The sequence below is a fragment of the Trematomus bernacchii genome, unplaced genomic scaffold (assembly GCF_902827165.1).
Source record: "Trematomus bernacchii unplaced genomic scaffold, fTreBer1.1, whole genome shotgun sequence".
Lineage (NCBI taxonomy): Eukaryota > Metazoa > Chordata > Actinopteri > Perciformes > Nototheniidae > Trematomus > Trematomus bernacchii.
In genome coordinates, this window is record NW_022988050.1 from 14403767 (window position 1) to 14419557 (window position 15791).

The window sequence follows — 15791 nt, forward strand, 5'->3', positions numbered from 1 at the left end:
ACAACTAAATTAAATTCATTTTAAAATAAATGTCCTTACCTTTAAATATCTTTAAAGACAGGACATAAGTAATTCACATACCCTGGTGGGTTGCCTTTAAAAAATGAGCTTTTATACAGTTTTTGGATCATGTGTCATGAGGAAAAACATTTTAGTTCCAGTACATTAAAGCATTAATGAAACACACATACACAGGTGTCTACTGATAAGCAGCATTGTATTAAATGTGGGAGGGAGTGAAATGATAAACGCTCCTAAAGAGTTGGTGCTGAGTTATTAAGGATTATGGACCATTACACTAATGAACTTTAGCAGTTGTATGAACCACTAATGGTTTGTTGGTAAGATAAAGATGCCGACTCTGGGCCATAATGTGTGCATGTTTGACTTAGAAAGAGAATTTTCCGAGCAAAACCACTTTCCTCCAAAGAAGTTACACGGATCTCCGGTTACTTTTGTGTAATGCAACAGCTTATTATGAGCCATCTTTTCTTTAAACACAAATTCTTATTTAACTTACCAATAGAACATTTAAATAACTTATTACATAAAAACATAAAACACTTTTTTGTTGATGTATTCTGTGGTATTAAAGTAGAGTCATCAAATATTCAAGAGCATATTCATCTGAAGTAAAATAGTAACAAAAAAGACATCTAATGTGAAAAGAGTAAAAAAAAAACAAGTGGCTCAAAGAAATGACACTACAGACCTGTCCAAAATGTGTGGGATATTTCACAATAAAAAGTCAGGAATTGTCCCTGTCTTCGTCTATGTTTACAAATGGTACAATAAATATAAATGTATCTAACATTAGCGATATGATAATAAAAAGGGGTTGAGTTAATTTACTTATGGATGTATTAAAAATAACTTTAACGTTTAAGTTGTATATGTAACATGTACTGTATGTTTTGTGTCTCCTCCTGCTGGCTGGAGCTCTTCTCATCAAAACACAAGAAATGGCCAGCCACCACATTACGCATGCGCAGTGGTCGGCGCTGTAAAACAAGTCAAGGAGGGAACATGAAGGCTGCTGCAGGTTGACTTCAATAACTGTCGAGGTAAGCTCAAAACACAATAAATACGTGTTATTTAAAACACATATGTCCGGTTGTGAGTGTTGAATAGCGCGGTCGATTTACCCGCTTCGCTACGGACTCGCTTTTTGTTGGTTAAACTAGCCGGCTAACATTAGCTAGCTAGCTGTTATTGTTTTTCGTGCTTTCACGAGAACCAAAATGGAGGAGCAGGCTTCTGCCAGTGTCCTACACAGCCACTCCCGAGTCCTTGTGTGAAGCACTTGTTCTGAAACCCAAACGCAGCTTTAAATCCTCCTGGCGTGACTATTTTGTGTCTGAATAAGCGCATGTGTATTTGTACTGCAATGCTAACGTAAAATATTTTAGCAAAAGGATGCCAGGGATCAGGCACCGTCTTGATGCTTATTCTTTTCGGTTTGTTGAAGCATGACTTGCAAATTCATATAATGTACGCCCAGTTCAGCGCACACACTTAAACTGATATCAATGACACGACAACTGTCTTAAATATTCTTTGTTTTGTAGGACAGCAGATGCTAGCTTGTCATGGGAGGCAGCCGAGGTTGAAATGCACCGCCGAGGCGCTGCAGGATGAACAGTCGTTGTGTTCGCCATGACTCTGAGGTCCACTCTGTTTCCAAACACAGGATTCAAGCAGGACGCTGACACCATTGACTTTGACAAGGCGCATTTCGGGAACGCCACCGTGAGACCCGTGACCCTCAAAAGGGAGCCAGGCTGCGACTTTGTTATAAATGTTCAAAACGCACACGGGGGCGAGATCCCGAGCAGATCCCATGTATTAAACCAGAGTTACATGACAAGCAAAGTTTCCCTCGCGGCCACAGTTGCAGAAGTTGTTCAAGGAGACAATAAAACTGTGGGGGTTTTGTCCCCTGTCAGACAAATGGGGGGTGAGGGAACCCCAGTGAAAGGTAAACCCCTCTCTGGTGACGATATGGATAACCCTCAGATGGCTCTCAACAATAACCCTAAGGATGCAGGTGCGGATGACAGTGTGAAGGGGATGGTCCCTGGAGTCCTTGGCACTGCATCCATTGAACTCTCCGCTGAGGGCAAGTGGAGGAATATCAGGAAGACCCCTTCCAATCCCCACACACAGGCCAACTGCCTCCGGCAAATTCTCCTGCTCCAGCTGGACCTCATTGAACAACAGCAACAACAGCTGCAGTCCAAGGACAAGGAGATAGATGAGATAAAAGCAGAAAAGGATACGGTGAGTTTAAGCATTTTTTCACAGAAATGCAGGGGTGTCAAACTACATTTCATCGCGGGCCACATTAACATTATGGTTGCATTCAAAGGGCCGGTTGTAACTTTAAGACTATATAAAAATACATATATAAATATTTAATATATATAAAATAACGTATTATATTACATTATTGCCTCTGCATTGGATTATTTTCAGATAGGGTAATAACTTCATAATTAACTACGTCTTAAAGAAGTCTAGGGCAAATAATTGCAAGTCTTTTCAGTGAGAATGTCACAAAATGATTTAAAAAGAAAAGCCAAATTCTGGGAAAAAAAGGAAGTGACATTTAGAAAAAAAAGTAACATTTTGAAAAAAAGGCAAATTCTGAGAAAAAAGGCATATTTTGAAGAAAAAAAGGCAAATTCTGAGAAAAAAGTAAAATTTGAGATGCATTGTGGGACATTTGGTTTATGGGCAACGTGCTTCTGTAAATCGGCATGTAACCGTATAATAAACATATTATATTCTTTGCAAGCTCTTGTGGGGCCACAGAAAATGAAGTCACAGGCCGGATTTGGCCCCCGGGCCTTGAGTTTGACACCCCTGATTTAAAGTTTAAAATGTTGTGTCTTGTTCGTTTGCAGCTGCTTGCACGTATTGAGCGCATGGAGCGTCGCCTGCAGCTCACAAAGAAGGACCCGCCCAGAGATAAACGCCTTTTCCAGCCCCTGGAGCCATGGACCCCTGACAAAGAGGACGTGTGGGATCTGGAAGGAGAGGAGGGTCAACAGGGCAACTCAACCAATCAGCTCCCCTTTAGTCGGGGTGGCAAAGGTCAAAAAAGGTAAATAAATAGCATTAAGTAGAGATGGGACAGTTATGTCATTGATCACGATTAAAAACGTAATAGTTTGTGAGTAGTGACTTTATAACAGAAGAGTTATTTTTGAGAGATATCCTCACATGAGTGACTTGAAAAAGCTTTCTAAATTTGAAAAGTGAAAGAAATAGTACAGGAATGATCATGTAAGAAGAGGTTATATTTTTATGATTTATTTTTTGCAAGGATTTATGATTTCCTATTTTAAGATATTTCGATTTTTGGTTTGAACTAAATGGATTTTGACAAAAAAAGGTGTGTCCTACATGTGATGCAATAGAAATATTTATTGTGAAAATGTAAGGTAAAGGGATTTCAGTATGCTTGTATGCAATTAAAGTGTTGAGCATGTTTTGATGATTATCTGAATAATATCCCAATTTCTTCGTCCAGAATAATCATGACATATTGTCAGACATCACTGGGCTTTTTTGTGTGCGGTGTGATATTTCATAAAACCACAATAGATAAATGAATTAAGAAAAGGGGACATTAAAATCTACTGCAATCCATTCCATATTGTAATCTTAATTATTCTGATCAAACTTTGTGTGTGCAGAATTCTGAACAGGTAGTTGCAATGAATTACTTTTATTTCCTGTCACATTGCAGTAACTCTGTTTTTTTTATTTGCCTACACAGGAAGTCTTGCTTTGGAGATGTAAAAGGGCAGAAATCCCGGGGCAAAAGCGCCAAACTCAGCCCCCACAAGTCTGATATTCAGCCCGGCTCTCCCAATCAGAGAGAGCTGCGCAGCAAGGAAACCCCAGAGAAGACCTTTCCAATGAGGTCAGGGTCAGAAAGGGACCCCATGCTCCCGTGCAAAGAGGAGCCCGGGCTGAGTTGTGAGATCGACGACTTGCCCTTCATGTCTACTACTGAGATGTACCTCTGTTGCTGGAACCAACCTCCTCTCTCGCCTCTACGTGAGACTTCCCCTAAAAAGGAAGAAGAGGTGGCCAGTGAGTGGACTCCTCATGTAGTACATGATATGCTGATTGTTTGTAAGCGTAACCTATATCTCATCTTTTGATCCATCAGCTCCAAAATAAATAAAAATGAGCTATGTCTGGCTAACTTCCTATCCCTCCGTCTTTCTACCTTCTAGTTCCATCTTGGAGGGAAAATCCAATAGAGCCGTTGGAAGATGATCCCTCCTTTATCCCTCCTGAGGTGAGACACATTTGTAGTAATTCCTACTTTTAGAGTTTGAAAAGTTGCTCCCATTAAATCTAAATGCAATAAACTCATGTATTACTTTGTCTTCCTATCCAGCCGATGGACGACAGTGTGTTCTTGAAACGCCACGCAAAGCTGGAGTTGGATGAGAAGCGGAGGAAAAGGTACCAAACACTTAAGTTATTCGAATCTGGGTCTGGTTAATTGACATGATAAATTACACATGAAAGGAAGTTGCTTGGGTTCTTAACATAAACAAAGTAAGATACAATAAAATATAACGGCAAGCATTGTAAAAATGAAGACAATTAAATGTGGAGTAGGAGAAAATTACAATTAGATTACTGATTTGTCATTTATTTGTCTGAAAAACAATATATGGGATTATACAGATTACATAAAATAATAATGTTGGTAGGCAATATTTGTTTAAGATTAACACTATTTATTATTTTGTTAAGGATCCCTTATTTTGGTATTAAATTGTTGTGAAGAACATATATATACTAACAGGGACATTATGTTATTACAGTATGTTAATTGGATGAAAAAAGTATATTGTTAATAACAAATGTTATATGAAACAAACACATATTTTAAAGGTGGGAAAAGAATCCCCAATGCTTTAAATTGTCTGTAACAAAAGACTTAATTATATTATATTAATTAAATATGTTTTTATCAAAAGGATGCAAGATGTCTAACTTATTCTTTACTCTTCCTGTGTGTTTTCAGGTGGGACATCCAGCGAATCAGAGAGCAGCGTGTGTTTCAGCGTCTGCAGCAGCGCATGAACAGGAAGAAAGTCGTCGCTGAGACGGAGCCAGAGCTCTCCTCCTTCTACCCCGAAACTGAAGATGGTACATCTATTGACTTACTGCAATTCAATTTAGCAACATTAATGACATTTCTATGAATGGATTCAAGAGATTTTAACTTGATTGTTTTATTTTTTTGCCAGTTGAAACCATAGTGATCACTCCCTTCTTGCCTGTGGTTGCATTCGGCCGTCCGTTACCCAAACTCTCACAACAGTAAGTGCTGTTTTTTTATTTTGTTTCATAACATTTAAAGGTGGGGTAGGTAAGTTTGAGAAACCGGCTCGAGATACACTTTTTGTTATATTCCATGGAATGCTCTTAACATCCCGATAGCAATGAATATCTTAAGTGCTTTGACAAAAAATCCATTAAAAAATGTCATCTGTGGAAGCCGTAGTACTGTAAAAAGCACAACCAATCCGGCCCGGCTAAAATAACTGGATGGCATACCTGCCTGTCAGCCTTCCATCTGTGCACAAACTTATCTCGTGCCCTCATTGGTCATGTGTGTGTTGGAGGAGGGGCTCTGTCAGGAAGTAGCAGATTTTTTCCGGTTGTGTATTTTCAAATTCTAGCGATCTCGAGCTGGTTTCTCCAAAATTACCTACCCCACCTTTAAGCAGTACAAGAAAGACACATGGCACAGACCCACATTTTATTATGTTTTACTGTCTGATCAGATCATACTGAAGTCATCTAATTACTTCAGTGAATCTGCACTGCAGGAAGTTTTAAAGTATGTTTTCAAAAGTGAATCTGTATAGGAATAATGAAGGAGGGGGGTGGCAGTGGGTGAAAGCAGTTGAGATATTTGGTTAAAGCTTCAATGTAAGATCTGAGCAAATAAGTTATATTGAACAGCTGTTAAAGTAACCAAAGAGACCATTTACATTCTGCCTGTTATACCTCAGGAACATTTGATCGTATTAATGCTGAAATGCTTTATTCCTAAAAATATCTAAATCTGTATAATAAAATAATGATTTTTCCTCCAGGAACTTCGAGCTGCCTTGGCTGGATGATCGAAGCCGATGTCGCATCGAGGTGCCCAAAAAACACACTCCTCACCGGACCTGTCGGAAGTGAAACCCTGTTGTTTGTGTGTTAATAGCGGAGAGATGCCGCTCCATGCCCAGATTAGAAAATGCTATATTTGTCTTGCCTGGAGGGGGGATAAGAAAAGTCACCAGTCGCTGTGTATCACCGCTGTTGCTTTCAGTCTGAAGTCTCAAAATGTCACCACCGATCAGCTGATCTCCTGCAGAAAACTATGCGAGGACCGTAAATTGCTGCGTCACTGGGTGTCCTTGATATTAATCATTTACACTTCTGAAAGGGAGATACACCCTGATGCCACAAGATAACAGTCCCTGTGTTAGCAGCAGTTAAAGATCCAAGTTTGCATTCTTAAAAAGAAATGGAGGAACAGTTATGTGCATGTTCTGTCACATTTATCAAACACATTTTGTAGCAGCTGGGCCATCCAAACTTGAGTAAAAGTGGAGTATATGTCACTTTTTATGCAATCAGCTAACTGGATTAAATGGACTCTAATCTTGGGTGTGTTCATGTGGGGTAAACAAAAAACACTTGTTGCCATTTTGACAAAAGTAGAGCTTGTGCTGTACGCCATTCGCTCCAGCTTTTTGTCCTGGGTACACTCATTCCAAGCTTAAGTGGAAAACAAGTCAAAATCTGACTGTATCGTGCTGTGTATTGCCTATATCGTTATTCGCACACAACTTAAAATAAGATTTCATCAATGTTTAGTGTGATATCAGAAGATATGAGCAACACTCGGCATGGATTCACATAAAAAAAAAATAGCAGTGCCAATTCAACATGAGAAAAATATCAACAAAAAGCAACTAACTGATTGTTCTGTGTTCCTGGTTTGCTTTTTGAAAACAACGGCACGGTTAATTCCAGGGGTGGTGAACTAACGTGAAACCCACAGTTCTGTTCCCTGTACTAACATTTGTTTTTTTTATGTGAGTTGCATGGACCCTATTTAGCTGTTTTAATAAAACATGGTAGCATGGCTTCACCCCTCGAACGGAGAACAGTCTCTGCTCATCGGGCTACAAAATGTTGTTCTTGAAAGCATGACTTACGGCTGCTCTGTTCAGTGAGAGTCTCATCGTCAGTCTGATGACTGATCTTTCGTGTTTACAATCTTAACAATACGCTTACATCCAGTTAATACTAGGCAAGTTGTGTGTATGCACTTGGTCTCTTGAAGCAGTAGTCTGACATTTAAGGGAATCATTTTAGACAATAACTAAGCTTACTAGCTGTAGTAATAGCGATGTTCGATAGTATGCTCTAAAACATGCCGCCCTTTCTGAGGTAATCTCAGCTCCAATCGCAGTGTGTGATTTCTGCCCTGGCTGCGTTAGCTAAACCTCTCTCTACATATGATGCAATGGCTTTCTGCAGCTTCAATCTGTATGTGTAGGCCGATTTTTGCTAATACAATGTTGATTTTTTTATTTTTCTGTACATAGCTTCCAGAAACAAATGTACATAAAACATGGCTGTTATTTTTTTATTATTTAATGTTGGACGTGTTGAGTACATTCAATATTGTTCTATGATTGTATGTTGACAAATTGACAGTTTTGAAAGTTAAATTCTTTTGGAATAAAATTAACATGTCTACTTTATTTGAATTTTCGTTGTGTACATTTTTTAATTATTTTTTATAACATTTGCCCATATTTATTTTTGATATAAAAAAAACCATTTAATAAAGATCCTTTTAATTGTAGTTATTCAATAACTGACGCAGATATGTAATAAGCATTTTACACATGGAAAAACATTTGTTTTACAAATATGTGATGGAAAAACACTGGGTACTACACTTCCCATAATGCAACTCAAAGGTGTTACTCCCCAACTGGTAGCACATACTATTTTAAAATATATCAGAATTGTCCATTCTTTTTTATCTAGCAACCGAAATGTACATTGCTTTATTAAACTTTTATGATCCTTTTTATACTATTTTTATTTTACTAGTACCTTTTTTTGGTGGAGCACTTTGGAATATACATTAAAAGGTGCTTTACAAAGGCCATGCCGAGATGACCCTGATGACATCACTATCATTGGGTTTATTATTCTTTCTAACTCGCTGGACTGGTACTTTCCATGATAAATAATCTGTGCTTTATGTATAACATTTCTTCAAATCAGCCAGTTGGTTTAATCTGGAAAAAAATGTTTATTGAATAAAGAAAAGCAAAACCAGGACACTTTCTCAAAAATGAAAAATGCTGACTCTTTAAAACTTTTGGTGAAGATCCAGCTGTTCTCAAGAAAATCACTGAGTCATGGTTACCTGGCAGTTAACAGGAGTCAGCTGACACCTTTCTTTCCTTTATCTTTATATATTTGTTTAAAACAAACTGCCCGTTAATACGTTTAGACAGAAAAGACACTTTTTGTACACCATCTTCAACTGGATCCCGACGACAACAAACAAAAGAATGTCTAAAGTCATTAAAAGCTGACACCGGGGCTAAAACTGTATTTTATATGAGATTGATCAAAAGAAAGCCAAACCAGCCTGATGTACAAAAAGTGTTGACATATAAAACATCCGCTTCTGTCCTTTTTACCGACTTTCATTTGGGTCATTTTAAACATTTTAGTGTTAATTTAAATTGCGAAAACATCATGCCTAGAGGAGTTAGTATTTACACAGACAGCAAAATAATCTTTCACTTTTAGAGAACTTGTGTCATTTGGCAATCAAAATGAGACCAGGCCTATCACTAAATACTTAGTGATAATGACACTAAGTATTTCTTTTTTTGATAAAATACATAAAAACACACATAAAATGAAAACACCTCAGAACAGAAGCCACACACCTTATATAACACAGCTGAAATAGCTCTGTTTGCCAGTTATACCTTCAAAAAGAATCTAAACACAGAGATTCGAGTATGTTTGTATCTGTATTAACAACTCCGCCACAGTTTCACTGCGTGCTCAATCTCTCCGGAGGTTATTCAGCCGCTCCTCCAGGTCGGCGTCTGCGTCTGCGAGGGCGGCCTGAGGCTCGACCTTCTTTCCTCCGGCCACCGACAAGCTTCCTCCGGTGCTCGGAAGATCTGAAATAAACACAAAGGGGATCTAATAAGACCATACGATGCAAATGTAGAATTGAAATAATTGTGCTCAAAGTGTTGCGTTTTCTTACTTGACAGTTCATCTGACACATTCAGACCCAGCTCGTCCAGCACCTGGGACACGATGGCGTCACTGTACACAATAACAAATGTATTAAAGTAAATGCAAAACATATATTGGGTTACTATTATCCAAATATGGAGGCTGAATAAAGAAGTCATTAAGTGCGAGTTTGAGGTAAACAGGCATTCTACTTGAATTGTTGTGATTAACTGATTTTAATTCACTTATTTCTTCTTTTTGGGGAGACTACTGTTGAAAAAAATCAGCTGAAAAGATTAAACTCAAGAAAAATAAAGATAATTTGAGTTAAAACTTTTATTTTATTTGAATAAAGTTGTACTTTCTATCATTCCTTTGGTAAGAACTTGTTTGTAATAATTGATAGCACTACTTCTAGTGAAATGTGCATATTTGCTATTACCATTCAGAACACAAATGTGGAAAGAAAGTCCCTCACCTCTCGTCTTCATCATCCTCATCCCCCATGGCATCATCGATAGCGTCATTCATCATCTCCTCCTTCATGTCCATGATCTCACTCTGTTTTTCAAACTCCATCATGATCTTCTGGATCTGGGGCAGTTTCAGCTGTGAAAGTGGAATACATAGGAGATGGTCAACATCAGTTTGTTATTGTTTATTTCTATTGAAAGATTGAAGTGTGTTTGAGGGGCGGACCTGTCTGTTCATGGTGGCCATGGCTTTGGTGACGCCTTTCATAGCCTGCGCCATGCTGTTGTTGGATTTGAGCGTCTGTATCTTCAGACTGACGGCCTGAATGTTGGCTTTCATCATGATGAACTTCTTGACGTAGCGCCGTGTGCGGACTAAATCCTTAGCCATGATCTTGACGGCGTCCTGCAAAGATTAAAATAACACTCATCACTGGGGCTGTACTGCATGTCATTTTTTATCTTTTAAAACTAACAGAGGTTTTCTAATGCAGCTTTGTATATCTGTCATCAAAGTTTCTGTCTTCATCTATTCTCATCATCCTGAAGAAAATCCCTGGTTTGACAAAGTGCTTGATATTCTGTCTTTATTTGATTAAATTAACTTTCTTTAATAAATAGCAATCATTGGTAAGTGCCTCCCAAGCAGGAAAGAAACCCTGTTTTTTACTTTTTACTTTTAGAATTTGTATTTGGAATACACATTATAAAGGTGCTTTACAAATAAAATGTTTTTAAAAAGGCCATGCCGAGATGACCCTGAGGACATCACTGACTCACCACCTCATCACTAGGTTTATTATTCTTTCTAACTCACTGGACTGGTACTTTCCATGATAAATAACCTGAGCTTTATGTATAACATTTCTTCAAATCAGCCAGTTGGTTTAATCTGGAATAACATTACATTACATTACATCACATTGCATTTAGCTTTAGAATTGAAGCTACAAACACAGTTAGGATCACAGGGTACTTTTTTCTTTTCTCACCATTTGTCCCTGTTTGGCCATTTTCTTAATGTCAGCGATGATCTTCTTCTCCTGCTGCTCCAGTTTCTGTCGCTCTCGGTCCAGTTCTCTCATGGCTCTGTTGAGCGCCCTCTGATTCTGCCTCAGCATCTCCTCCGGGGTTTTCCTCTTTCCAAACAGGAAGTCCATCTGTTTGAAAATACCAAAGGCAGAAGGTCGAAACAGTCAAGCTCAGTATATAATGTTAAACAACTAAATTCAAGACATTAATGACACCAGTGCTGACATGATTAGAAAATTAATCAATTAGTAAATAGTCAGAAAATGTTGCTCCTGTGACAATCTTTTCTCTTGCTTTTCTTTATTATAAAAAAAGTTGTCAAAACAAGGTTTGTGTGTGTAAAATGTACACAGTCAAACTGGTCCAACTATTGTTTTGTTGTTTGACTAAAGTAAACATTTCTAAAGCAGGATTTTTTTTAAGTATTTATTTTACAAATGTTCAGTCTTTCTTACTGTAGATGATCTGAATAATTGTTTCACCACTGCTGACAGATTAGAGAGGTCAAATCTAGTAAAACCAAATCATTCAACAAATTCCAAATTCCATAAAAATATATTTGTTTCTGTTTGACTGGTGTTTACCTTCTGTGCTATGCTTCATCCAACCATACTTTTTAACACACATTAAATCAGTCAGTTTTAAAACTGTTTCAGCTATGTCAGTCTTCATATAAAGTCAATGGTCCACCCGGTGACCTGTTGTTTCCTGGAAAACATTACTCAGCAGTTAGTAATGTGACTAGAGGCCCGAGGTTTCCGAAGCCGTGTATTCGATTCCAAAACTGCCTCAACATCTTACACAAACGGTTAGCCCTACAACTAAATACCAAACACAGCGTTACAAAATCCAGACCCGGTATAATGTTAGTCTCACCGTTTCGTCTAAAGCCGGTTATCCGGAAGGTTAAACGGTGTTTAAGGCGTTTTCTCCGACTTCAACTCGCCACAATTTTGAACGATTATTTGTTTTCTTTCCTTCACTTCCGTGTTACGATAGTTTCCGGGAAGTGACGTGATGACGCACCTAGAGACTTTAAAAACAGACGTCGGTTTCTTTGCCGGTAGGTGTCAAGGTCACGCGTCAGAGAGGGAAAACAACATTTCAAAATAAAATCCTTCGTCTTTTTAATTTGGGATTGGGATGTTTTTATTGACCTTTATGTATTTTTTACGGTTGCTGTTGAATGCTTTCTGTGTTTGTTAAATATTGAAAACAAAAGCCTACTGGTAGTGGTAGTACTCAGATCCTAAAAAATAAAGAAAAATCTAAAAAACGTACAACTGTGCTTTATTTTATTTGTATTTGCACCAGTACACTGGTAAATACTCTGGACAGATATTATGTTCAGCCTGGCATCATAACATTAATTATTTGAAATCACAAAAACAGTTTGTACCTGATGTGTTCTGTTGCTAGTGTAGTAAAGATCTATTTAATAACATGTTTCCCACACAAATGGCAAACGTTTGTGGTGAGGCTTTTATTTTCTAGGTGAAATCGCTTGACATCCGGTCCTAATGTTGTTCGCACATGTGCGAATTTCATGTTAAGGACACACAAACATCCTCTCCTGAGGAAGACAGTGGGTATTGATGCTTGGTCAAAGGAAATATTTGATAATAGTTAAGGAGTTAACCTGCCGACACAACTTGTATAGATTATTGGACGTTTCGCCTGGCCAGCTTCCCTTCCTAGTGCATCTGGACATTATTACAACTATTTCAATATGTGGGTAAATAGCATTGCACATCAGCAGAGATTGCTACTGATTTGGGCCAGAAGATTATACAAACCGGAATCAATCTCAAGAGTGGACTCTTATCATGTCTCAGCCTCTGTGCTGTGCTCAGAGGACAGCAGCAGCAAACCTGTGCTGAAGAGACGACGCAGAGTTTCAATAAACTCCTCCGGGGCCCAACACCAACCTGGGGAATCTGATGGATGGCACACACAGGAGAGGTCAGTTCATATTGAATGCTATTTTATTTATCTATTATAATTGTGACTATACAAAAAAACACCGATATCTCTGAAATAATAATAATAATACAATAATTAAATCAAACATAAATACGTGTAATTATAAATGGGTCAAGTCCCATTAATAAATAGTTTTTTTTATTCAAACTGGACGTTTATAATTATTAGACTACTTTCATTTATTTCAGGGACATTTTATTTGAGTAATTCCACATTTATTAAGTTAACAACACAAATAATGGAAATAAAAATCTTGGAAATAAATTTGATGAGAGTCCCCTGTAATAAAAAAAAAGTGGAATTTTGACCTGTAATGAAAGAAATGGAAACATTTGGAAAAATGCCCGTTACAAAATAAATGTGTGTATTTTTTTTGTTTTGTTTAATAAATTATATTGGTTAGTTCTCAAGAAATTAAAGATATAATTTGAATGTTTTGTTGTACTTATCTATAGTGAGTGTATTACCTACAGTACATGGCAGTTGGCACGCCCCCAGTTTGGAGAAACACACAGTAGTAGTAGTATCTGACACAGGAGCTAAGCAGTGTACTGCTGTGGGTAGGGGAAACAGTTTAATTTTGCAGTCAGACAGCCTTTACCTATGGGAAGCTGGATCCATTGTCTATGCTCTCTTAAGAATTTTTGCAAAAATAGCAATTTTGACTCTCAGAATACAGGAGTTGCTGCTGGCTGAAATAAGTTTTGCTGCTGCCTCAGTCCATAGCAGTTCATTGCTCTGCTTCCATATGGTTACTCCCGTCTACTTATCCAAATTGTCACTTTGGATGAGTACCTCAAAAAACCCTACTTAAAACAATGTAAACCATCCCTTTCAGTAAGGTGGTGTTGCAGTTTTGAAATTACAAGTTTTCTAAGATCTTTTTATTTTACAGAACTGTGATAAAGGAGCCGAATCAGAGGTGCTGGGTTGACAGCAGAATGTCATCGGAACTCAGGAGACTGAGTATGGAGGATTTCCCTGAGGAGAAAAAAGAGAGGCTAGATGGAGAGAAAAGGGAGAAGGAGAGGATGGTGGGAGAGAAGGAGAGGTTTGGGGGAGAGAGGAAGGAGAGGTTTGGGGGAGAGAGGAAGGAGAGGTTTGGGGGAGAGAGGAAGGAGAGGTTTGGGGGAGAGGGGAAGGAGAGGTTTGGGGGAGAGAGGAAGGAGAGGTTTGGGGGAGAGGGGAAGGAGAGGTTTGGGGGAGAGAGGAAGGAGAGGTTTGGGGGAGAGAGGAAGGAGAGGTTTGGGGGAGAAAAGAAGGAGTGGCCGGTTAGAGAGAGGATTATGTCAACAATGGACTCCAAAGCAGAGAAATATGAGGTTGTTTTTGGCATCGCTCCCTGTGTCCTGGCTCTCACTCAGGGTAGAAGGAAGCCCCGTAAACTGTTTGTAAAAGATGGCGATGCCTCTAACAGGGCGTCTGTGTTAAATGTGTGTGAGGTGGCTCAGCGGCGAGGAGTACAAATCCAGCGGGTCAGTAAGAACGATCTGGACAAGATGTCTTCTGGGCGAGTGCATCAGGGAGTGTGTCTGCAGGCAAGTCCTCTGGGCTATCTCACTGAAGACAGAGACTCTAAACCCAACGCGGGGGACACTCCTCTCTGGCTCGTTCTGGAGAAAATTCAGGACCCCATGAATCTCGGCGCCATACTGCGTTCGGCGTATTTTCTCGGCGTGGACAGAGTTGTCAGCAGCCTTCATGATAGCTGCCCCTTGTCTCCAGTGGTCAGCAAGGCCAGCTCAGGCGCCATGGAGGTGATTGGGGTGTACGGATACGAAAACCTCGAGGACATGCTGAAGATGAAGATGGTGCAGGGCTGGCAGGTGGTGGGCACGGTGGGAGCTGAAGCCGAGGAGTCCCAGGTTCCTATCACCCTGTGTTCAGACTTTAAAGTGACCAAACCCACGGTGTTGTTGATGGGGGGTGAGGGGGAGGGACTGTCCAAGCAGCTGCTCTCTCTGTGCCAAACACATCTAACCATCCCCGCCGGCAGAGAGCTGTTCCCGGGGATCGAATCCCTCAACGTCTCTGTAGCTTCAGGCATTCTGCTCTACTCTCTGCTGTCCTCCAGATGAACAACACCTTCCATATCTGTCTGTACTCTATGCAAGATGCAAGGGAACTGAGAATGTTATGGAGGACAGAATGATATGTCGATGTATTTGAAATTGAACACATCACGGCAATCTTCAGAAATGGCTTTAAAGGATAAGGATGATCTTCTATAATGTTGGTTCTGTCAACACATTCCAACAGTGAATGTATATACAAGTACTGTGGGAGTATCTGGTTCTTATGTGCCATAGAGCTCCATTGTTGTCCAAAAACTATTAAAAAAATATCAATGAGGCACACTGTTGTACTGGGTGACATGTTTTTGCAGTATGAACACACACTGTAGTTTGTTTTGACTCAATCCCACAAACACCGTCCTGCTGTCACACAAACTCAAATACTCCGCAGCAGAATGTAGTTCCCAGTAAATGAAACATTTCCTCTTGTTTCAGTAAAAACTGTAAAAACTGCAGTGACCAGCTGTTTCAGGAAATAACAGACCCTTTTTTTAAATATGAAATCATATTTGTGATATTTCTTTAAAGACTACTGCAGGTTATGGAAGTGTGAGACTAAACTTTGCTTTTCAAAGCAAGAAAAATATATATCTGGAACGATGTCATTTCTCTGACACTGTACTGCATGCTTTTTATATGCTGTACGTAAAACAATAAGGAGGTCTAAATAGATTAAATGTTATTTTTTAATAAAATATGACTTGATCTTATCAACTTGTTAGGGTTTGTGTTTGTTGTTGAGCTGTTTGAATCTTCTCCACACACACTATGCATTTGCACTGCCAGGGCTGTATCTCACAAACATATCCATGTGTGCATGATAACATTTTAAAAAGAAAATTAGCAGATACACACAACTGCTTTTGTATCAACTTAATTATATATTTACATCAAATATTGA

General features: G+C 38.9%; 4 protein-coding genes across 5 annotated transcripts; 3 read left to right on the forward strand and 1 right to left on the reverse strand.

The window, feature by feature from the left end:
• The first annotated feature begins 950 nt into the window (after positions 1-950).
• msl1b (MSL complex subunit 1b) lies at positions 951-7808 on the forward strand. 2 transcript variants are annotated; one of them, XM_034119127.1, is made up of 9 exons: positions 951-1064; positions 1569-2280; positions 2907-3106; positions 3785-4146; positions 4251-4315; positions 4418-4485; positions 5057-5181; positions 5283-5355; positions 6138-7808. In XM_034119127.1, the coding sequence occupies exons 2-9, from the start codon at positions 1657-1659 to the stop codon at positions 6226-6228; spliced, it is 1608 nt and encodes a 535-aa protein (XP_033975018.1). In that variant the 5' UTR covers positions 951-1064; positions 1569-1656; the 3' UTR covers positions 6229-7808. The 2 variants fall into 2 exon arrangements, with proteins under 2 accessions (XP_033975018.1, XP_033975019.1); XM_034119128.1 differs by having other exon boundaries at positions 3785-4104.
• A 543-nt stretch (positions 7809-8351) lies between these two features.
• Positions 8352-11848, reverse strand: chmp2a (charged multivesicular body protein 2A). The gene is made up of 6 exons (XM_034119129.1): positions 11709-11848; positions 10793-10960; positions 10027-10206; positions 9806-9936; positions 9356-9417; positions 8352-9266 (listed from the first exon to the last, which is right to left on the reverse strand). Exons 2-6 carry the CDS (start codon positions 10958-10960, stop codon positions 9145-9147), a joined length of 663 nt encoding a protein of 220 aa, XP_033975020.1. The 5' UTR covers positions 11709-11848; the 3' UTR covers positions 8352-9144.
• Positions 11849-12366: 518 nt separating this feature from the next.
• LOC117473468 (cyclic nucleotide-gated cation channel beta-1-like) lies at positions 12367-14053 on the forward strand (the record flags this gene model as incomplete). The annotated part of the gene is made up of 2 exons (XM_034119055.1): positions 12367-12794; positions 13711-14053. Coding segments are annotated over exons 1-2 (576 nt in total), but the record flags the coding sequence as incomplete, so codon positions are not given.
• On the forward strand, positions 14012-15600 carry mrm1 (mitochondrial rRNA methyltransferase 1 homolog (S. cerevisiae)). Its single transcript, XM_034119130.1, has one exon. The coding sequence runs from the start codon at positions 14102-14104 to the stop codon at positions 14891-14893; it is 792 nt and encodes a 263-aa protein (XP_033975021.1). The 5' UTR covers positions 14012-14101; the 3' UTR covers positions 14894-15600.
• Positions 15601-15791: the final 191 nt, after the last annotated feature.